Source organism: Physeter macrocephalus, chromosome 4 (genome assembly GCF_002837175.3).
Source record: "Physeter macrocephalus isolate SW-GA chromosome 4, ASM283717v5, whole genome shotgun sequence".
Lineage (NCBI taxonomy): Eukaryota > Metazoa > Chordata > Mammalia > Artiodactyla > Physeteridae > Physeter > Physeter macrocephalus.
The window spans coordinates 103391230-103414220 of record NC_041217.1 but is presented as its reverse complement, the minus strand read 5'-3'; the positions used below and the strand labels follow the sequence as shown (position 1 = coordinate 103414220).

The 22991-nt window shown below is 40.7% G+C and overlaps 1 protein-coding gene across 10 annotated transcripts in view; it reads right to left on the bottom strand.

Annotated features, from left to right (window-relative positions):
• Nucleotides 1-227: 227 nt before the first annotated feature.
• TGFBR3 (transforming growth factor beta receptor 3) overlaps nucleotides 228-22991 on the bottom strand; it is a 222653-nt gene continuing 199889 nt past the window's right edge. For 9 of the 10 annotated variants that reach the window (XM_055084464.1, XM_055084467.1, XM_055084468.1 and 6 more), the window contains one exon: nucleotides 9038-9593. In XM_055084464.1, the coding sequence (XP_054940439.1) occupies nucleotides 9475-9593 (119 nt within the window). In that variant the 3' untranslated portion in view covers nucleotides 9038-9474. Of the gene's footprint in view, nucleotides 825-9037; nucleotides 9594-22991 lie in introns of those variants that run through there. The other variant, XM_055084470.1, reaches the window with a different exon arrangement.

Here is a 22991-nt window from a genome sequence, read left to right as displayed (position 1 = left end):
TGCCCATTTCAAACATATTGTGTTAGGGAAGAGCAATGCTATAGGTTTGGCTTGCTTTGACACAAAAAAAGATGTGTGCATTTTCCTTGAAATTGGCATTCGATAATATTACTTCACTGTACAGAATTATTGTAACATTCACAGTGGCTGGAAGAAACCAACACTTTATAAATGACGTTTGATCAGCCAATATTAATTTTTCTATAAACATTTATGTGGAAGGACGAAGAGGAGTAGAAGTAAATCATCATGCAAATCATCGATTTCTATCTTAGCTCAGGCTGCTACAACAACTACCATAGAATAAATGGCTTAAACAACACACATTTATTTCTCACAGTTCTGAAAGCTGGAAGCCCAAGATCAAGGCACTGGCAGATCTGGTGTCTGGTGAGAGCCTGCTTCCTGGTTGGTAGATGGCTGTCTTCACATTGTATCCTCACAAGAGAGAGAGAGGAAGCAAGCTCTCTCCTGTCTCTTCTTATATAGGCACTAATTCCAACGTGAGGGCTCCACCCTCATGACCTAATTATCTTCAAAAGCCCTTTTTCCAAATAGCATCACACTGGGGATTAGGGCTTCAACATATGAATTGTGGGAAGCACAACCATTCAGTCCCTGGCATTTCACTCAGCTCCCCCGTACCCCATCATGTCCTTCTCACATGTCAAATACATTCTACACATTCCAACAGCCCCCAAAGTCTCAACCTCATTCCAGCATCGCCTTTAACGTCCAAAGTCTCATCTAAATATCACCTGATATCAGTGAGAATCGAGGTAGGTACAATTCATCCTCAGGCAACTTCCTCTCCAGCTGTGAACCTGTAAAGCCAAACAAGATGTGTGCTTCCAAAATACAGTAGTGGGACAGGCATAGGATAGACATTCTGAAGGGCAGCAGAACATGCCACCCCAAGATATGACTGTAGGAGTTTAGGAGTCATACTACTCCAAAATATGCAGCTTTGGTATATTGACTATTTTGAGCTGTAGGCACTTGAAATACAGCAAATACGGGAAAAAGTTTACTCTGCACTCCCCCTTATCTGCCTGAAGACAGATCCTCCGAAAGGACCTCAATTGTCATAAATCGTCTCCCCAGGAGTTTTATCAACCAGGGGAGATTGATTGACTCATCACAGTAGAGGAGAATAGAACATCAAACTTAACCATTGTCACAAACTCATCTGTTCATCTATTTATCTTTCCTAAAAATTATTTAATTATTTTGCTCCCCTAAAAGGCCTACTTCCCCCTCTTCTTTCCGTAAGACGGTATCTAATTCTGAATTCTAAGGCCGCCTGCTTGCACTACTCATTTTTCCCTGGGTGTCTCCCATGTATATATAAGGCATACATGTTAATAAACTTCTGTTTATTTTTCTTTTGTTAATACATCTTTTATTAGAGGTCTCAGCTAAGAACATAGAAGGGTAGAGGGAACATTTTTTTCCTCCCCCACAATTCTCATTCCAAAGAGGAAAAATAAGAAAAAAGGAAGGCATGACAGGACCCAAGCAAGTCCAAAACCTAACAAAACAAGTTCCATGTGATCTTAAGGACCAACACGATCCTCTTTGGCTTGATGTTCTGTTCCAGACCCAGTGGGGTGGCGACATCATGCCCACGGAAAGTTTAGGGTAGACCTAACATTAATCGACCTTTTCTTTTTCAGACAACTTTTTCTCTAAATGTTTTAAAGGATGGGGGAAAAATCAGATCTGTTTTTTTACAATGAAAATGGGACAACCTATAGCTCTTATTTTTGGTCTTGGACTTATAACCATTTTGCGGTCATGGAATCCTTTAAAAATCAAGTGAAAACTGTGACTACTTATCATATGTTAAGGTCCCAATGAATTAGATCTCTTTGTGAATGCTCTATCTGTTTGCAAAATCTATTTAACTATTCCTGTGCTAATATCATACTGTTTTTATTATAAGATTTTGTGCTAAATTCTAATATCTGCTAAGGCCAAATCACAGTCACCGTTCTTTTTCAAAATCTTAATTCAGTGAGAAATAGATGAACTTTTAAATAAATCGTTCTGGTAGAACTGAATAATCATCTGGAAGAAAACAAAAATAGACCCCTAGCCTCATGCCATCACAAAAATATGGAATAAAGATCTAAATTTGAAAAACAAATTAATAAAAGTATTAGTATATACCTAGAGTTAGAGAGACACTAAGCAAGACGGGAAACCCAGAACCCAAGAGGGAAAGGTAGACATATTCAACTACATAAAAATTAAACATTTTATCTTGGTGATATCTGTTATAAACAGAATGAAAGTAAAAACCATCGTGGATTAGAAAAAAAAAATTTGTCATACATGACATGTGACATATAATGCCACTAATATGGAAAGTATTAAGAAAAATACAACTCAGTAGAAAAGCAGGCAAAGGAAATAGAAATGTACAGAAGAACCTGGAAAAAGCCAATAATTTATAACAACTTAAAACTCACTGGTTATGAGGATAATATGAAGTCAACTAAGGAGATACAATTTTTCATCCATCAGCCTGGCAAAATTTAAAACGTAATGCTGGTAACAATAAGAGTAGATGATATTTATTAAGTGATTAGTATATGCTAAACACTCTATGTGAATTATCTCATTTAATGTTCATGACAATGCTAAGAAGTAAATTTTTTTAAATTAAGGAAATAGTTCAGCTAGCAAATCACAGAGCCAAGATTCAAACCTAGGCAGTGTGGGAGCCCAAGCTCTGTTTCGACATGCCCTATTCTGATGGGGAGGCCTGTGGCATTGTGATTTGTTACAACCTTTAGAAAAAGTAATGTGGTAATAGATACTAATATTAAAAAACTCATTCCTTTTGACCTGCCACCCCCCCAAAATAAAAGAGCCACTGTGATCCTGGCACTATCCGTTATCAATTATTTGACTACTTGGTAGAAGTTAGCTGTAAAACCATGTGGGCTTAGCAGCTTTTTTTTTTTTAATTTTATGTTCTGTTTCGTTGTAAGTAGATTTTAATCCCTGATTTTCTTAATGGTTGAAGATGTATTTTCAAATTCTGTTGCTTCTTGAATTGGTTTTGGAAAATTGTATTTTTCCAGGAAATCATCTGTGCCACTTACTAAGCTTTTGTCTCCCAGATCCCAATCTTCCCTTCTCCACCTGCCTGATGATGCTGGTGCTGGGACTCTGCAAACCACCCCCAATTACACCTGCTGACAATCACCAGTCCCAGGGATGCAATTCTTCCTACAGTTATTAACTGTGTTACCTCAGTGTCCTCTCTTCACCTTTTCAGCCATCCAACACCTGCTTAACCAATTCCTGATATTGATTTCTCTCTGCTGAAATACCCAGTGTGACTTCTGTTCATCCAATAGGACCCTAACTGATATATTATCCATGTTGTCTAAGTTTTCAAATTTGTTAGAAGAAAATTATTTATGGTGATCCCTTATTTATTAAAAATCTCTGTAGTATCTGTTGATTTGTGTGTTTTTCATTCCTAACGCATGCTTTTACTTAATTTTTGTCTATTTCTGGTAGCCTTTTAAAATAATAATTAGTTTTTGGCATTTTTCCTAATTTGCTATATTGAATACTCTTTCACTTTCAACCTTTCATTGCTTCCCAATATAAGCATTTTATAACTATAAATTTCTCATAAATTACTAATTTAGCTGCATGTACGAATTTAGTATTTTAATTCTTCAAGCCTATATATTTTCTGATTTCTATTATAAGTACTCCTTTGAACCAGGAATATGTTTTAAAATTTCCAAATATATTGAGTGTTTAAAAATTATTCTTTTCTTATTGATCTCTAAATTACTTGCATTATGGATAAAGAACTTGACCAGTATGATGAAGTTCTATGATATTTGTTGAGAATTCCACTATGGTCTATTAATGGTCAAATTTTATAAATATTCTATATGTACAAAATTCTCAAATTTGGGGTCACAGATTCTATGTGTATGCCCAGTAGATCATGCTTAATTTCATTGTTCAAATCTTCCATATCCAATTTTTTTAATTTATTTGCCTCTGAGAAGGATGTATTAGTCTTCTACAGTGATGATGAATTTGTCAGTTTCTCTTTGTGATTCTGTCACTTTTTTTTCTTTAAGTACTAGAATGCCAGGACATTCAAGGATGTTACAAGGATGTTAACTGCAGCAGAGTATCTTGGCAAAACCCTGAAAATAACACTTCTAAACGTTCATCACTAGTGAATTGGCTGAATTCATTACATGAAATACTATATAGCCACTAAAAAGCATGAATTTGTTCTATATGTACTAACTAGAGGCAGGTCCATGTTAAGTGAAAAAGGCATGTTTCAGAGTATGTATACAGTGTAAACCAAAAGAATTTCCTCTATTTGAGAACATGTATCAATACGTTTACCTTAGAAAAAAGGCAGTTCCTCCAGGGAAGTGACTAGAGGGGGTGGGAAAGGGCATTAACAAATAACTTTGTCATTTCACCTCCTTTAATGGCCACCTTTTACTTTGACAATTTATGGAAAGTCTAGTGCAAAAGTGATGATCAGCGCTTGTGAAGCTTGATAGGAAGATATGCCACGAGGAAAAAGCAAGTCACAAATGTTATAATGTGATCTTATTTATTGTAGTGACATTTACATGTTGACATGAACATTAAGGAAATGTCTGGGAACACATTCATTAAATCAGCATTATTATTTCTAAATTTGAGGACAATGGAGGCTTTTTCATTGTTACATGTCTATTGTTTGCATTCATTTTATACATATACATTAACTATTTGCAAAAAAAATAATTTTTTTATTTGGTGTAACTACAAAAGGGCTATGGGCACTTTCAACAAAGAAACTCAAAACTAGAAAAAATGTCCAGACACATCAATGCAAAAATTTACATGCAATTTCAGGTAGTTAATAGACACTCTGAAGCTCATTTATGGATCAGCTAGGTTTCCGCTCCAGTAGACACAAAAAGAGTTTAACAGCAGAAAAATTGGTTGACCTGCCAATTTCTCCCTTTTTCCTCTGAGGGAGGAGCTGGCTCCAGGGCACAATCTGGGTACTGGACATTGGCTGGACTCTTATCTGTAACGAGGACTCCAACCTCGCTGGAGTGAGATGCTGCTTAAGCCCCTCACACGGCTCTTGCTGTGTGGACACCTGCCTGTGTGAGGTGTGAGCATGGGCCACTGGCCTTGATACATTTTTGGGTCTGTTTCTAACCATCTAGATCACTAATTCTCAAAAGGGGAGGAGAGGTAGGGATATGAGAGAGCAGTTTGTAAACACATATTCAATGTTATCATTTCATCTCTAATAGTAAAAGAAAGCTATTCTTTTCATAATATAAATGTGTCTGGTGGGAGATATGCCACATAGAACTTGAGTTCCAGAGAGGTGAGAGAAGTAGCTGGGAAAGTAAGCAGATTATTCTCTTTGAACCATGCTTAGGAGGCTGAACTTTATTCTGAAGGCAAATAGAGGAATTACTTAAAGGCTTTAAGCTGGGAGGTGACATGACTTGAGGCTGTTCAGGACTCCTTTGGCTGCATGGTGGAGAGAGAGTTGGAGCGGAGCAGGCTGGGAAGTGGGCTTGTGCAGTGATTCAGTTTAAGAGATAACAGGCCTTGGATTCTGGGTAACAGCAGGAGGAGAAGAAATAAGTGCATGGTTTGGAGAAAGAGATATTCAAAAGATAGAATAAACTTGGATTTTTTCATTTGGGGGTGTGGGAACCAAAAAGGAGTCCAGAGAGATTCCCAGGTTTCTGGCTTAAGCAGCTGGTAGATGGTGATGGCGTATTGATAGAGAATGCTAGAAGCAGCACTGAGGTGTTTGGAGGAATTGGAAATAGTAGGTCCAAAATACGTATTATTTCTCATTCCATGCCTCTAGGAGATTGACAGAAAGCCCCTGAGCGGATTCCAGGGCTGACCCCCACTTCCAGGTCTCCTGCCATGTTTTTCTGAGAAGAGTAGCAGCTCCTGCACGCCCCCTCCGGTCTGTCTACGCCCCCGACCTCTGCTCTGTGAGCCTTCGCCCTTCCCCTCCCTCCTCCTAATCAGCACAGTCATAGCGGATGATAAATTTAGGAGAAAGGCACAATGAACAAGGGTTATATCAGCCTGAGGGTAGAATTTAATGATGACCAAACAAGACACATATTAATAATTGATATATATCTTTTTATTATGCACAGATAAAGGACTTAAAACTGTGGTTATCAAAACTATACATCTAAGCATGTTCACAAGATTGACGACATACTGAACAGAGAAAAGAGTACAACAGGGGTGCTCAAACTGGCCACAGGGATTTTCAGGGTACTCTTTTTACCCTCATAGATGATGAAAAACAGCAACAAAATCAGGCTCATTCAGGAAAAACCAGAAGAGAGAAGTATTGTATTTGGAAACTGATAATAGTCCTTTTCAGAAAAACATCTGTCAGTTTCATGAACAACCCCCAGCGAAAACAAACAGCAAAAAAAAATCACACGCACGAGTCACCCAACAAAATGTGCTCTGTTAACACAATCAGCAGTACAACCATCACTCAAATCATGAGGTAGTTACAGTACAAAAAGACCAGCACGCAGGTGCACACCCCCTCACACACTCACAAGCACGCCCACAACAGAACACACACAGGAAACGGGTTACAATCTCATTACAGACAAGGAAAAGACCTTTTGTTTTGTTTAGAAAATGCTATAGAAACAGCTTACTCAGAAGGAATCTGATTTTCCAAATACAGAGCAATGGCTGGTACACACCACCACACGGTGAAAAGCTATAGGGTATTACACAATCTGCCTTGGAGTTTAGAGCATTTCAACAATAGCTTTAGCATCAAATAAACAAAACAAAATGGCCTCTGCAAATGAAGGGTGTAACCTGCAGAAGTAACAGAAGACTTTGCAGACAGAGGAATTTAACTGGAATATAAAAACAGTTTTAAAGAAACTTGTAGGACGTGTTATAAAGTAGAGCTTATACTTTGTATTAAAACTGTGAAGTATGAAGCAACTGGAAATGCTGTAACAGGAAGCTAGGGAGAAAACACAATTTTTTAAAAATGTTCACTTTTTAGAAACATTTCAGAAATACTTAATGATGTTCACTCTCCAATTAACACAGGATCGGATTTCATCAACATGAATTTCTTGATCTGAATAATACTTCTGGATAGTAAGACCCAAACAAATAAAACTTGATTTCCTCTTCTCTTTCTTTTAAAATCTTTTGGTTTGCACCCATACATTTGTAAATTAATTTTAAATTATTTATAAAATCATTCGGCAATGTAGCATCTCTCTCAAAAATATACATTTAAATATATTACAAAGGATTTTAACCCTGTCCATCTAAGAATTGGACCTTTTAATACCTCTTAATAGCTAATCATCTTTTTAACAGGATGGATAGGGATTCTTAAAAAGCAAAGAACTGATCAAAAGAATTCACAGTAACTGAAATTAAACATTTCATATGGAGTAACTTAAATTTATCTAAAACACTTAAATATATCTTTATACACAGATTTTTGTAGTAAAATATAGCTATAAGTGACTTAAAGACTCTAGTCTTCTTTGAAGACATCTTTAAACTTTTTTATACATAGAATATGCTAAAACAATACATTCTGCTGAAGGTTAGGCAAAGCGCATTATTTTCAAACACAGGTAGCATAATCTAGGTCCTCCACTCTGATACCTTTATGTTAAAAAAGTTAACTGAAGGCAAAATTTTTTCTAATCTCCTATCTTCATTTGTCTGTGAAAATCTGCAAAATTATCAGTATAGATAGCCTGGAAATCTTAGCCCGCAATCTGTTTTGATTAAAATCATCCTGATTGAATGTCTATAACTATCAAATCACAGCATGACTCCATGATGGGTTAACGATTGTCAATCTCTACCTATTTGCCTTGTAGACGACACTGCCCTCAGGTCTCTGGTGACATCAACATTTCCTACTTAAGGTTCCATTCACAGAGAACCAGGCACAACTTCCTTATTTTAAGAGCAGTTAGATTTGCTCATGAATAGTTTGGGGATAGAATCTAGCCTGTTCTATTTGTAGACTTCTGAGTTGTTTGGGAGAATTCTGGAAAACGAATATTTATTTGCAATGAAGTTACCTTCACTAGTAAATGATTTGCCATGGACATTTTCCTCTGGCATTTTTTTTTAACATAGAGGTATCAGTTGAGCTTATTTTAGCTGCAAAGTAGCATCATATTATTCCATTTTAATAAAATTCACCTCAAATTCTTTTTGAGTTTTGGGAGTATATTTAAGGTAAGAGAACTAAAGCAATCCAAATGAGTGTCTTTTTCCGTATCTCATGAGTTTCTTGGCAGAACTGGTGACACTGTTCAGATAACCAACAGGAATCCAAAAGGATCTGCCATACATTTGCATCTTACAAGAGCTTGGTGTTTACAAAAGGGTCTATTGAAAAGGTTGACATGTTTTGCATGGAAACACTAATTCTCTCAAATATATTTAAGAATAAGTTCCAACTCTGAAGGTGTAGGACATTTTAAAAATGGGAATGAATTTTCTCTTCTTCAACTGAAAAAAACGAATGTGCCAAATGACGTATTATATACTTGTACTGGTACATATAACACTGTGCAAATTCCTCCTCAACTTTACAACTGAATTTTGCCCCCATTTACACATTAATGTAATAGAACACATTGTCATAAATGGGCACAAATCTGCAGTCCCAGATTTTGGCCATTTTCAATTTCTATATGCCTATAAAGAAATGCAAAATTTGCATTAAGACATTTTTGCAGTTGGTGTGTGAATGTGGGGAGAAGGAGGAAGCTGATAAGGAAATCAGCACTGGTTTTGGCCCAGGGCGCAAGAAAGGAATGTTGCCTTGAGGTGTGTCAGGATGCAGTCCGTGAGGGCAGCACCCATCAAGCTGACACAGCAGTCCCCACAAGTGTGGCAGCAAGGTGAGAAGTGTGCATCCAGAAGGTGCAAATTAGACATGGAGGAACACAGTGAGAAAGTCTTGAAGGATTTCTGTTGTTTTATATCTTGGTTCAGTTATCAAAGAATCTTTGGCCACATCTACTCACTGGTTCTACTATCTGGCTATTATCCTTTTACCAACCCTTTGCGTCTGGGTAAAACGCAGGGCTCCAAATTACGGATGTTCTTACCTGGACAAAGCAGCATTTTAAAAACTGGCATGTGTTTCACATTGAAAACCCCCAAGCCTGTGAGGGGCTGGTGGAGAAGGCCACCACCTTAGCTTTCTCACATGAATCTAGTGTGTTACAGAAGCCCAGGGGTCACATTTATATTAGTCCTGGGTGGGGGGTGAACACAACAGGTGATTGCTATATTGAAATTCACTCTCTTTACCAGGGACCCACAATCTAGCCTCCCGAGTCTGGAATCTGGACCCAGGCGTGGGCTCCCAGTCCTGCCCTTGGCGGTGGGTGGGGCAGGCTAGGCTGTGCTGCTGCTGGAGCAGGGCGTGCTCTGCGTGCTACCGATGCTGTGCGCAGCGCTGCTGTTTTCCGAGGCTGGTGGGGAGGTGGGGACCTGCTGCCTTCCTGCAGTCTCTCCTGCAGTTAATGAAGAAAAGGGGTGAGAGTCGCATGTTATACATGTGCACTTCTGAAAAGAACTTTTTCTCAGTTTTTGTTTTATCATATTTAGTTTTATGTTTTTGGGGTTTTTTAGCGGCACGCGGGCCTCTCACTGTTGTGGCCTCTCCCGTTGCGGAGCACGGGCTCCGGACACACAGGCCCAGCGGCCATGGCTCACGGGCCCAGGCGATCCGCAGCACGTGGGATCCTCCCGGACCGGGGCACGAACCCGTGTCCCCTGCATCGGCAGGCGGACTCTCAACCACTGCGCCACCAGGGAAGCCCCTAGTTATTTTTTTAACATCTTTTTTGGAGTAGAATTTCTTTACAATGGTGTCCTAGTTTCTGCTGTATGACAATGAAAAGCCCATTTTCTCTGATGTTCTTCTCATCCATGGGCAGAAGCAACTAGACCAAAAGGCCTTGTACCATAAGGCTGCTCTGCTTGTGGGTATTTTATTTTGCTTTTAAAGCCTCTTGCATGGGGAAAAGAGAACTGATTTCAAGCGGACTGACAGTTAATAGGGGCAAAGACCCCTGATAGTTGAGGACGAACACCCAGGATTTCAGTGCCTGCAACCTTTGAAGACCACCATCATCTGTACTGTGTGATCCAACTGACTAGCATCTGTATTCAGGAAACACCTCCTCTCATAAAGGTATCGTAGGGTTCGGTGAGACCTTTAAACTGTAATAAGAGAATCTTGGCAATTTGGAGGCCTTTTTCTGAATACCCCTGGTCTTAACAGGGGTGTTGACGGCTAGGTTTTGACCTAGCTACAGCGGAGAGAGCACTGTGCACGGAGCACATGACCCTCCTGAGAAATGGAGGTATAGGAGGAGCCTGCTCCCAGAGACCCCTTTTGAAGAAGGGGCTTAGCTGTTGCACAAGGGGACTGTGGTTGCCAGGCAACAGCCCCTCCATTCGGAGGTTTACTGCAGGCTGCAGCCTGAGTTATCTCCTCACACATCAAGCACCCCACTTTTCAACACACACCCCACTGCATTTCAGCAAAGCCCATACCTCACGCCAAGTGCGCAGGGCTGTGGGGAGGCGGGGGAACCTTGGGTCACACAGATGGTCTGCATTTAGCGCTGCAAAAGGCTCTACAGCTGTCTTTTCTTCAACAAAACTGGCCTCAGGGCAGCCCTCAAACAATGGCTCTAGGTAGGGAAAAGTGATCAAAGCTCTCTGATGACAAATACTGCATTTTCTTCGAAAAGTCAAAGCATCAACTTCGTACACTTCTGGTCAGCGATCTCCCCACTCCAATGTGGGAAGCCCCAGAGGGCCAGGTCTGTTTATGAATGAGCCTCCTCTTTCCTGTCAGGCTGAAATACACAGCACTCCGCAGTTGATAAGCAACCCTCTGGCCTCTTCCTTAAAACAAAACACACCAGCAAAGGCTCTGCCCTTCAAGCACAGGAACTTAGTCCGTTACTTCCATTCCCCTTTTGGGGCCCCTCAAAAGCCTCTGCCAAAACAGCAGTTCTACAAAATGTAGAAACAGCTCATGCCTCTGGGTCTGGTTACAGCTTTCCCTGTCACCCATTTATGAACCACACAGCTACAACACACATTCTGGCCTCAACCTCAGGGCCTTCGTATGCTTGCTGCATAGTTGGCCCTTGCTGTATTTCCTCTGGTTATCTATTCTTCTGGGATTGGTGGGATGGAGAGGGGAGAGCAGGTCAATATTCCTCAGAGGCAGAGAAACAATGTATTTTCACTCTTCTTTTTTTGGCAATCTATATTTTGGACCCTTTCCAGCATTACCCTCTACCCTTCATGTGTGCCTTTAGTTAAAGGTGGGGAAGTTTGCCTCAATGACAGTGACTTTCTGCCAGAATCCACTTTCCCCAGAGTGGGAACTTTTATTTCTAAAAGGAAATTAAATCTGTTAGCTATTCTGAATTATGTCTACCCCCTCCCACCCCCCAAAAACCCCAAAACCTCCAGAGACTAGAACAACTGGTGATATACTTTAAAAATTCAGCCCCCTTACAACCCACATGTTGAAACATACCCAGCTGGATTCTCAGGTTATCAATTAGCAGGACTAAAGTGGCTGTATGTGAAGCACATTTTTAAAATATCTTTTCCCCATTTCAATAAAGGATCCGTCAGAAAAGCAGGAGGTGAGTCAATACCCCACCTCCCCGTTTTGTCTCACCTGGGTTTCGTTTGTTCAGCCTGATAGCAGCTAAAGCAAGATGGCTTTGGCTGTTCTATCGACAGTGAACAGGTTTGTCTCATCCCAAATGTGACATGTGCTTGATTATTCACATTCAGGAAAAGTGCCAGTACTACTCCCTGCCCAGGAAGTCTGAATATTTGCTTTCCGATGTCTATTTGCCAAACATAATTTGTTGTCATGTCAGTTTATTTTAATCATCACCCATTAAAAAGGTCTTTCAACTTCCAGAGTTTTGGAAACTCTTGTGCTGCTAATACAAAACACTGTCCAAAATGAAACCCCAAGCGAAACAAAACAAAGAAGTGCCCTATACTCAAGACTACAGGATACATTTCACCAGGGTGGACAAGTCAACTTAACCTAATAATCTGCTGGCTTTGAGAAAACAGTGTGCCAAGGAGTACCTTTGTTTGAGAATCTGCTTGGAAATGTTGAAAATAGCTTCTTTAGACTATCCCTTCTAGCTCTGTGTCTATTTTCACATGTAAGATGTGAGATTTCTCAGTATAACCAAGTTGTTAAAAACTTTTGCCTTTGGAAAAACTTTTACCTTTGGAGAAATCAAGAAAAGTTTTCTCATTGTCAGATGCAAGTGGCACTACAGAAAAATTCATCATGAGAAAGAAAGTTTAATGTGCAGATGTTTCTGCTTAAAAAGCCAGCAGAGTCCCTTAGGTTTTCTAAGATGGGTTCTTTGGTTTTCTGCTCTCTATCACAGTGACCTCTGATTTCTTGGAGCACTGAGTTTCTCTAAAATATCCCTTGGGTGACAAATACAACTGGCCTACTTCTGGAGAAGATGGATGGTCAGGGAGGACTGCAGGGCTATGCAGAGCAGGCACACTTAGAGAATGCAAGTTCAAGGAAGGCTCCCTGCTCATAAATATCAAACTTGGCCATCAGAAGAAATGTGTTCAGTCTTCATGAGTTGCTCCTAAAATGTCAAACCACCGAGGAAGAGATATTTGGGAAGGAGAGTGAGTAGGGGAAAGAGGCATCTGGCACACGGGTACTCAGGAGGAAGGTGTGTTAGGACAAGGATTCATTTCACCCGGCTCAGTGTGCATTGGTGGTATAATGGTGAGCATGGCTGCCTTCCATTCCACACGGCTCACATATTAGCCTGTGGCTAAGCTTAGATATTGCCAGAGATGCTTTTAAGAAAAAAACCAAAAAACAAAAAAAACCCCACATATTTTAAGGGATAACCTATTTCCTTTCTTTAGCTTGGCATGGAGCTGTCCAGATCCGATTTTCTGCCACCTCTTTGGCAGTCTACTTTACAACTGGATTCTTATCTCTTAAATCTTTCACCATGGCAGGTCCTGGGGAAGAAACTTAATCTAAAGATGTGAATAACATGGAGAAGCTCTACGGGGAAACAACAACAGAAGAATTTTAAAGAAAGGTGAGAGGAATCTCAATTATTTAGCCCAAAGCAGACAGTTTGCAAATATTGCCCACAGAGGATTATTACAAAGAGGAGCAGACAGGTGTACTGCTCCCTGGAGAGCAGTACATGAGGAAATGAGTTTAAATGGCAGTGACAGAGATTTAGGTCACATAGCAGGGAACTTGCTGATTATGAGGATTGGTTAGTTATAGCGGGAATTTATGGAATTTCTTTCTTGAGAGATATTTAAGCATTGGATTGAAAACCATATGCCTGGGGGTGACTTAGACCTAATATTACTTGATGCTGCAGAGAAAACAAAGATATTTTCCTCTAGGCCTATGTGTTGGTTGCAATTTTGTACCAATTATTGTCTCTTGATATCCTAATTATAATTATTTCACAAGCTCACTCCAATAAGGAGAGTGAACTAGACCACCTTTAGTTTAGAGAAGCTTTCAATCACTATTCATCATTTTCAAAAATTGTCCCTCCTCACTTTTCAAGCTAAAGGACTTTCCTGTTGTAGGCAAAACCCTGCAGGAGGGGTGAATTAGATGTTGTCATAAGTTATGGAGAAAGGTTCCAAGGCAGGAAGTAAAATCTTTCAAAATGTTCTGCCTCCCACTTTCTTTCTATATTCCCGCAATATGGCCAACCTGTTCGCACCTGCACTTTGGTTTTCTGTAGGCATCTTACTTTAACTTAACCTGAGCACTTGGGTGAAAAGAGTGGATCCTGCCCTCTCTCCAGGCATACCAGGGTTCCCATCTGTCCCACCTGCGTCTTTCTGATCCCTGGGAGTTAGTCTCTTGTCTCCTACTTTAGTCCCACTTTAGCTGATCTTCTTGCTGTTTCTTTCTTCACCTGGACTAAACTGGAGAGCTTGGAGAAACTTCAGATGTCTGAAAGCATTTGAAGCCTCCAGAGATGCTCCTAATTAAAAGGAGCATCCTAATTACCTGACTCAGGTGGACCTGGGTATGTGCTTCACTTCTGCTTTAAGAACATATAGTGTGTTCAACTCAGACATATAGTGTGTTCAACTCAGGACTGTTGAACAGAAGCCCGAGGGATTGGGACAGGCACACCTAATTCAACACCTCAGCATTTTACTTTGTTCTGTGAAACACAGTGTTCCTTCCACACTTAGATTTTTTTCTGCCTGCACATATGAGCAACCTTACATTTTTTGGAGGACTTTGGAGTTCAGAAAACTTTTCACTTGCATTTCTTGTTTAAATACTCTCACCTTCATAACCCTGTAAAGGACAGATCATCTCTATGTTTACTAAAGAGAACATGGTTCATATTCTTGGTTCAGGTAACAAGTTAGCAGTTGAACAAACTAGTGTTTCAAGTCCAATTTCTGACAATAGCCCACACTTAAGGTGGTACAGATACACATAGAAGGTGGCCTCCCTCCCAGTTTTCCCCTCTTCGTTCTCTTCTTCCTCTTCTTATTATCATCAGACTTTGAGTGCATCCTGTTCAGGGACCACAAAGGCAAGTTAAAGTAAAGATAAATTATAACAACATCTAACCCACCCCCTCCTACAGTTTTGCCCCCAAAAGGTAGGTCTTTTTTCTTGGAGAATGGGGAGGGATAATTTTTGAAACTGATGAAAAGGTATTGAAAACTTCCCTAAACTAAAGGTAGTCTAGTTTACTCTTCTCACAGGAGGGAACTTATGAAATTCAAATATCAAGAATCAAGATATTAAATGGTACAAAACTGCAAGTCATAGGCTTAGAGGAAAACCTTACCAAAATGACAATATACAGATTTTTAAAAGGCATAAACCTATAAGAAGAAAGAAAACCTACAAGAAGAAGAAAGAAAACAGGAGTGGAGACAATAGCAATAAAACATTGGAAGCTAATGAGGAAATGGGTGAGTAATAACTGACTTAGCAGATTCAAGTCAAGGCTTAGGTGGAACCTAAGCCACCAGTAGGAAAAGCTGAGAAACAGCCAAGTAGTAACACAGAACTCCTCAAAAACTCAGGAAATGGTGGCATCAGGTACCCCTAGACAAGAGGGTGAACATGGGGCTGTAAGAAGTTGGGTTGGCTAAACTTCTGTTTGAGAAGCCATAACATTTCTCTAAATCCCCTTCTTTACTCCATGGTGCTGGGACCTGCCCTTCCTCATCTGGGAGGAAGACAGGAAGTTTACTCTCTAAAGAGGATGAAACTAGGGTTCTGGGAATGACCAACACCAGCACAATTGAGGGCAGAGAACCACAATTACAGAGGAGAATTAAATTAATGTCTACATGTTCAATGTTGTGACCCCCAGAATGCTGACAGCCAGATCTACAACCTCCAGGAAGGAAACAGGAAAACCTGTTTCATTGAAAACCTGATAAGCTCAAGAGGAAAGATCCAAAGATGAGATACCAGGAGTTCCTCAGTAAAAGGCCTAGCCAGATCACCCTAAGGGAAGTTCAAAATCAATATGTTCTACCCACCAGCTCAGAACTTCCCTATTCTTAAATAACTCTATATTAATATTCTCAGAGAGATAAGACATTGCATCCATAAAATAAGAGTAGGATATATTTTTTTAATTCATAGGAAATACTTCTTGGAATTAACAAATGTGAAGGCAGTATTAAAAATGCAATAAGAAACCGAAAGATAAAGATGAAGAAATCTCCTAGAAAATAAAGAAAGGAAGAAGATGGAAAACAGAAAAGGAAAATTAGAGCACGATTCAAGAAGTTCAACTTTCAAATAAAATTATTTCTAGAATGAGAGAACAAAAAAAACAGGGGCAAGAAAAAATAAATAATTCTAAAAAAATCTCAACAATGAAGGACATAGTTTCTAGACTGAAGGGGCTCAATTAATGCCCAGCATAATGAATGAAAATATACCTAAATCAAGCACTATTATTGTAAAATTTCTTCCAGAGAGAAAAAACAGCTCAGGAATCTGAATGGCTTTGCATTTCCCCAAAGCAATCTTCAGAGGTAAAAACTCAATGAGGAGTGCTTTCAAAATTCTGAAGAAAAACTAGTTGTAAGCTAAAATTCTATACCTTGCCAAACTATCTACCAAGTGTTTGTATAAAATGAAGATATTTGCAGACATGCATGGTGCAAAAAACATTTACCTCTTATGTTCCCTTTAAACCAAGAAAGGGGAAGACAAGATCCATGACACAGGACATCCACAACTCGAAAGTACTGAGGAAAATGAATCAGTAGAATATCTGATGTCTGAATGTGTAAGTGTAAGAGGAGATTGAGACAATTGGCAGAGAGTCAACTGATGAATTAGTGATAATTATATACAAAACCAAGGTAATGTGGGGGTGGAGAGAGAGACAATTATTAATTCTAGGGAAAATTAGAAGTCATGCAGGAGAAGCAACACTATTATAGTACGTGGCTAAATTGTGGTTAGTATTTAGGCTGTCATAATAACACAAACATTAATTCTGACCTAACCAAAATATAATTCTATTTGGAGGATGGTGGGGACAAGGAGGACAAAAAAGGGCATGAATATATAATTGGGACACAGGGCTGAAAGAGAACTAAATTTTCATTTTCCATAGTAAGAGGTTGACAGAAAAGACCTAAAATTTTTGTCAAGAAGTGGCAATAGGGCTTCCCTGGTGGCGCAGTGGTTGAGAGTCCACCTGCCGATGCACGGGACACGGGTTCGTGCCCCGGTCCAGGAGGATCCCACGTGCTGCGGAGTGGCTGGGCCCGTGAGCCATGGCCACTGGGCCTGTGCGTCCGGAGCCTGCGCTCCGCAACGGGGGAGGTCACAACAGTGAGAAGCCTGCATACCGAAACAAACAAAAAAAAGGAAGTGGCAATATATTCATGTTATTTACAGATATGGATTGATGTCCAAGAGAATCAGCTAAGAGTCAAAAATGGTGCTCAGGGCTTCCCTGGTGGCGCAGTGGTTGAGGGTCTGCCCGCCGATGCAGGGGACACGGGGATCCCACGTGCTGCAGAGTGGCTGGGCCCGTGAGCCATGGCCACTGGGCCTGTGCGTCCGGAGCCTGCGCTCCGCAACGGGGGAGGTCACAACAGTGAGAAGCCTGCATACCGAAACAAACAAAAAAAAGGAAGTGGCAATATATTCATGTTATTTACAGATATGGATTGATGTCCAAGAGAATCAGCTAAGAGTCAAAAATGGTGCTCAGGGCTTCCCTGGTGGCGCAGTGGTTGAGGGTCTGCCCGCCGATGCAGGGGACACGGGTTCGTGGCCTGGTCCGGGAGGATCCCACGTGCCGCAGAGCGGCTGGGCCCGTGAGCCATGGCCGCTGAGCCTGCGCGTCCGGAGCCTGTGCTCTGCAACGGGAGAGGCCACAACAGTGAGAGGCCCACGTAACGCAGAAAAAAAAAAAAAAAAAAAAAAAAGTTTACAAAGTGAGTAATCTATAGTAGTATATGATGTTAGTAAAGTAAATGTGTGAAGCTTCCCTTAAATAATAATGCTAAGACCAAGTATTGACTTATTAAGTTTCTAATGCTACATATCCTTTCTGATGTATAGGTAGTAATTGTCATGTATAGGTAGAAAATGTAAGAAATAGTACAGTCAACTGCACTGTAGATCAATAGAGGTTATATGAAGGGAAATCATACCGTAATCAAGTACTTAAAGAATTATGAAGTTAGATTCTTATATTTCATGGTATATGAAAATATTGACATTGTTTTCAATAGCCCTCACCTATGAATCTAATAATAGTAGTCTATTTTTTGCCTAAATTTCTTCCTGGTCATGAGTAACTTTCAGGAAGATTAATTCTAGGTTACTGAGTTTTGTTGATAAAAAAGGAAGTAAGTGTTGCAAGCACAAAGAGAACCTCGGTTATTTCTTCCATGGAAATGGAAGGCATCCATTTATTTTAAAAATTGTAATTTAGTGTGAATTATTTAGTACCTATAGTCATATGCTGTTAGCACTAGAAAGGCCCTTAGAGATTTCCCAGCTCAAAAGTTTTCAAATTACATTCTTTGGTGCCCTGGGCCCCTCAGACCCACCAGGGGTCTGCCCACTCAGCTGCTCGCCTTCACTTTGGCTAACCCAATTATATTTTTGAACTGTTTTATGTAATGGTATAACTTGTAAGTTTTGACTTGAAAAAAAAGAATTCTGCTACTAAAAATTGTGAGACAGTGACTGTACCCCCTCATTTTACCAATAATAGTTGTAGGAATCCATGATGTAAAGAAACTTCACCAAGAAAATATTGTTTTAGAGGTAGAGCCAGGCACCAATGTCCTTTCTATTCAAGTGGGGCTCTTTTCCTCCACAGAATTTATGGAAACAGCTCCTGTCTGAAAATGTTTATAGCTTTTCTTTCTTTTTTTTTTTTTTTAAGTTTTAAAGCTAATTAATAAATGAGTGAAACTTCCAAGTTTAGACCTACTTTTTATGTAAGACTATTTGCTGTTTCAGAGAATAGAAATACTTGGCTATTTTTATAAATTTGATTAGTCAAGCAAGTTTGGGGGAAAAATTGACATAAAAAAGAATTAAAAGAGAGAGGGAGGAAAGTAAAGGGAGGAGAAAGGATGGAAGAAAAATGAAACGAGAGAGACATTAGGGAGAAAAGAGAAAGAAAACTGTTTGGATCAATATGACTACATTTGGGGCTGAGGGCCTCAAATCCATTTTTTACATTAAACCATTAAAATATAAAACTTACTTTTACTTGATACCATATAGGAAATAAACACTTGATGATAACTTCTTTAAAATGGATTATGATTATTTTACTTTTAAATTCTATGTATTCTGTCCTGTGTGTGTGATGGCATTTAATAAACTGAACTGCAAATTGTTCTAAAAGAAAAAATATGAAAAGCTAGTATAAACTTAAAGATATATCCCAGGTTGGGCATCCTCAAGAGAGAGAATATATATATTCTCTCTCTGTCAAGAAATCTCTCTGAGAGAATATAAGCAAAAGTAAAAGTCAGTTGAAATAAAATTATCCAAGAATTTCAGAAATGTTGCTATATATTTATGAATTAAGACCTCCAGTTCCTTTGAATAGGGGAGAGATGTTAACTTGCTCTGCAAATCAAATAGCCTAATTTGTGCTTATTATAATTCCTTTCATATTACATTGATGTTATTTCTTTACTTGTTTGTCCTCTAAGGCTGCAAGCTTTCGGGGTTTGGGGGTGTAGCTGCTCTATGACCAAGGCCAGTCATGGCTCAGCAGGTACGTGGTAAGCGTCTGTGGGTGACTACCCCGTAGAAATTCTCAGGGCTACAGAGTCTTCTCGGCGTACTTTCAAGTTCATTCCTAATATGTACAGCATAAGCTGCCCAACAGCCCTAGAACCTTACAGCCATGCAGGAGATTGGGGAAAGTTGCAAAAAACTGTGAGTCTGAGATGTGAATGTGTCAGTACTCCTGTGACAAAATTATTAACTCTAAGTTGCTCCTCTGCTAAACGCTGTGCCTTCCAGTGCTTGTATACGCTGTTCATGAAGAAGAACATTCCTAAACTGATTCACAGATGTTCATATATCCTCAGAGCGTTACACTTAAGAGACTTATTTCCTTTCTCTCACGTGAAATATACACTTGACCCTTGAACAATGCGGAGGTTAATCTGCATGTAACTTATAGTCAGCCCTCTGCATCCGCATTTCCTCTGCATCCATGGATTCAACCAACCGTGGACCGTGTTGTGCTGTAGTATTTATTATTGAAAAATATCCACGTGTAAGTGAACCCTCACAGTTCAAACCTGTGCTGTCTAAGGGTAACTGGCTTCACTCAAAGGTTGCTGATGAGGAATCTGTGGACTCAAAGCCTACTATTAAACTCCTAAACTTTTGTTTTGGACTGTGTGACTTTCCCATGCTAGGCACCATAGGGTTCATTCTTCTCCTTCTGCCATAATTTAAAGTAAGTCTGTCAGAGAATGCAGTATTTGAAGGGAAGATCCTGATGAAGATTAAGATATGACTTCTCAAAACGCCCTTCTGTGCTTCTCTCCCCTATAACACAGTCATCGTTTCAGCCTGGCTAGTTGGATGGCCCAAGGTAAGGCTAAAGATCGTGGCATGTGTTGGTTCAATAGAGAATTAATGAAATTCTAAACAGAAAGTCTGTGCCTGTCTCACCTGAATGATCAATCCAGCAGCTTACCTAGCTTCACAGTGTAAACAAGCATCCAAGAACAGACAGAAACAAACAAAAAAAAGGAAGTGGCAATATATTCATGTTATTTACAGATATGGATTGATGTCCAAGAGAATCAGCTAAGAGTCAAAAATGGTGCTCAGGGCTTCCCTGGTGGCGCAGTGGTTGAGGGTCTGCCCGCCGATGCAGGGGACACGGGTTCGTGGCCTGGTCCGGGAGGATCCCACGTGCCGCAGAGCGGCTGGGCCCGTGAGCCATGGCCGCTGAGCCTGCGCGTCCGGAGCCTGTGCTCTGCAACGGGAGAGGCCACAACAGTGAGAGGCCCACGTAACGCAGAAAAAAAAAAAAAAAAATGGTGCTCTGAGGAGACAAAAAAGGGAGTGGGGCAGTAGGGGACTCATGTTTTTTGTAACAAGTCTTACAGAACTATTTCAGCCTTTAAACCATGTGCATGTTGTGATAAAGCTTAAAAGTTTTACTAAAAATTAAAAATAAATGCTTTTGCTCCTCTTCTCAAAAAATTAATAGATATAATATTGCACATGACTTTTGGGACGTTCATGAGTCAGGTTAGGGACCATGACCTAGTTAAGCTCCCAGGAGTATGAAGATTCTATGGCTCCATTCCAGCACCATTTCCACCCTGACTGCCCCTCCTCTCTGCACCATCTTAGTGGAGAATGTAAATATTAGAAATGGAGTTTTCCAAACAGAGTGAATATAGCCCTAAGGAAGTATCCCTTATTGTGCCCAAAGTTGTCATATGATAAAGCAGGGACCCAGCTTTTTTGGACTAACACATATTCCAGGTGTGTAAGTAGATCTCCACAATTGAAACCTGTGACTTGGCTCTGCACTCTGTGCTGCAGATGGAATAGAAAGAACAGGAAGTTGTTTAAATTAAGGATCGTTTTAGGCATAGAGGCAGATGCTGCCTGAACCCCCAAATATACCATATAAGGTCTGAGTTCCACAGCTTATTGTGGAAACTGAATGGACTGAGTCAGTGTTTGTATAGACACCTCTTCCCATTGGCCACTGCATTATGATCTTCTCTTTTTATTTAAACTTGCTGCTAGCTGACCCAGGTAAGAAACTGAGGGGGTTCTGGATAGGAAACTACCATTTGGTCCTAAAGTGAGCCTTTTTCTTGCTTGCATGACACTGGTATTCCTTATGAGCAGTCTTTAAAATGAATCATAGGCTATAGCTTTTAATAAAAAGTCATTTGGGGACTCCCCTGGTGGTCCAGTGGGTAAGACTCTGCACTCCCAATGCAGGGAGCCCGGGTTCGATCCCTGGTCAGGGAGCTGGATCCCGCATGCATGCCACAGCTGGGAGTCCACATGCCGCAACTAAAAAGATCCCGTGTGCTGCAACTAAGACCTGGTACAGCCTAAATTAATTAATTGATTTTTTTTTTTTTTTTTTTTTTTTTTTTTGTGGTATGCGGGCCTCCCTCTGTTGTGGCCTCTCCCGTTGCGGAGCACAGGCTCCGGACGCGCAGGCCCAGCGGCCACGGCCCACGGGCCCAGCCGCTCCGCGGCATGCGGGATCCCCCCAGACCGGGGCGCGAACCCGGCTCCCCTGCATCAGCAGGCAGACGCGCAACCACCGCGCCACCAGGGAAGCCCCCTAATTGATTTTTTTAAAGTCATTTGAAGCTGTATCATATGTGATGCTAACAGGTTTAGAGCCCAAATGACAGTGTCTAAAAACCATTCAGCTTCCAAATCAGCATAATTTATTTTGCTGGAAATCATCACAGGAAGGCCTTTGTGTTTTTGTTTTTAAATCTACTTACAAATCTACTTCTATATTAACAAAACTTAAAAACGCCTCCTTAAGTCTCTGGTTTGGGGGAGAAGGGAACAGTAACAATACACCTTAGAATTTAGCAAGCAGCAATACGTGCCACAGAACCAGGCTTTGCTTTTTCCCGGGTTTGTAAGCATGGCCATGGACAAGAGTCTGGGATTATTAGAGGGAGTTCAGTGGGATCTGTTCCCATAGTGAGTGCCATCTGGTTGCCCTCTTCTGCCTTCACCTGGCTTCCTGGCACTTACTGGCCTGAGATTTGCTTTCGGGGTTTGGGGGTGTAGCTGCTCTATGACCAAGGCCAGTCATGGCTCAGCAGGTACGTGGTAAGCGTCTGTGGGTGACTACCCCGTAGAAATTCTCAGGGCTACAGAGTCTTCTCGGCGTACTTTCAAGTTCATTCCTAATATGTACAGCATAAGCTGCCCAACAGCCCTAGAACCTTACAGCCATGCAGGAGATTGGGGAAAGTTGCAAAAAACTGTGAGTCTGAGATGTGAATGTGTCAGTACTCCTGTGACAAAATTATTAACTCTAAGTTGCTCCTCTGCTAAACGCTGTGCCTTCCAGTGCTTGTATACGCTGTTCATGAAGAAGAACATTCCTAAACTGATTCACAGATGTTCATATATCCTCAGAGCGTTACACTTAAGAGACTTATTTCCGGGGCTTCCCTGGTGGCGCAGTGGTTGCGCGTCCGCCTGCCGATGCAGGGGAACCGGGTTCGTGCCCCGGTCTGGGGGGGTCCCACGTGCCGCGGAGCAGCTGGGCCCGTGGGCCATGGCCGCTGGGCCTGCGCGTCCGGAGCCTGTGCTCCGCAGC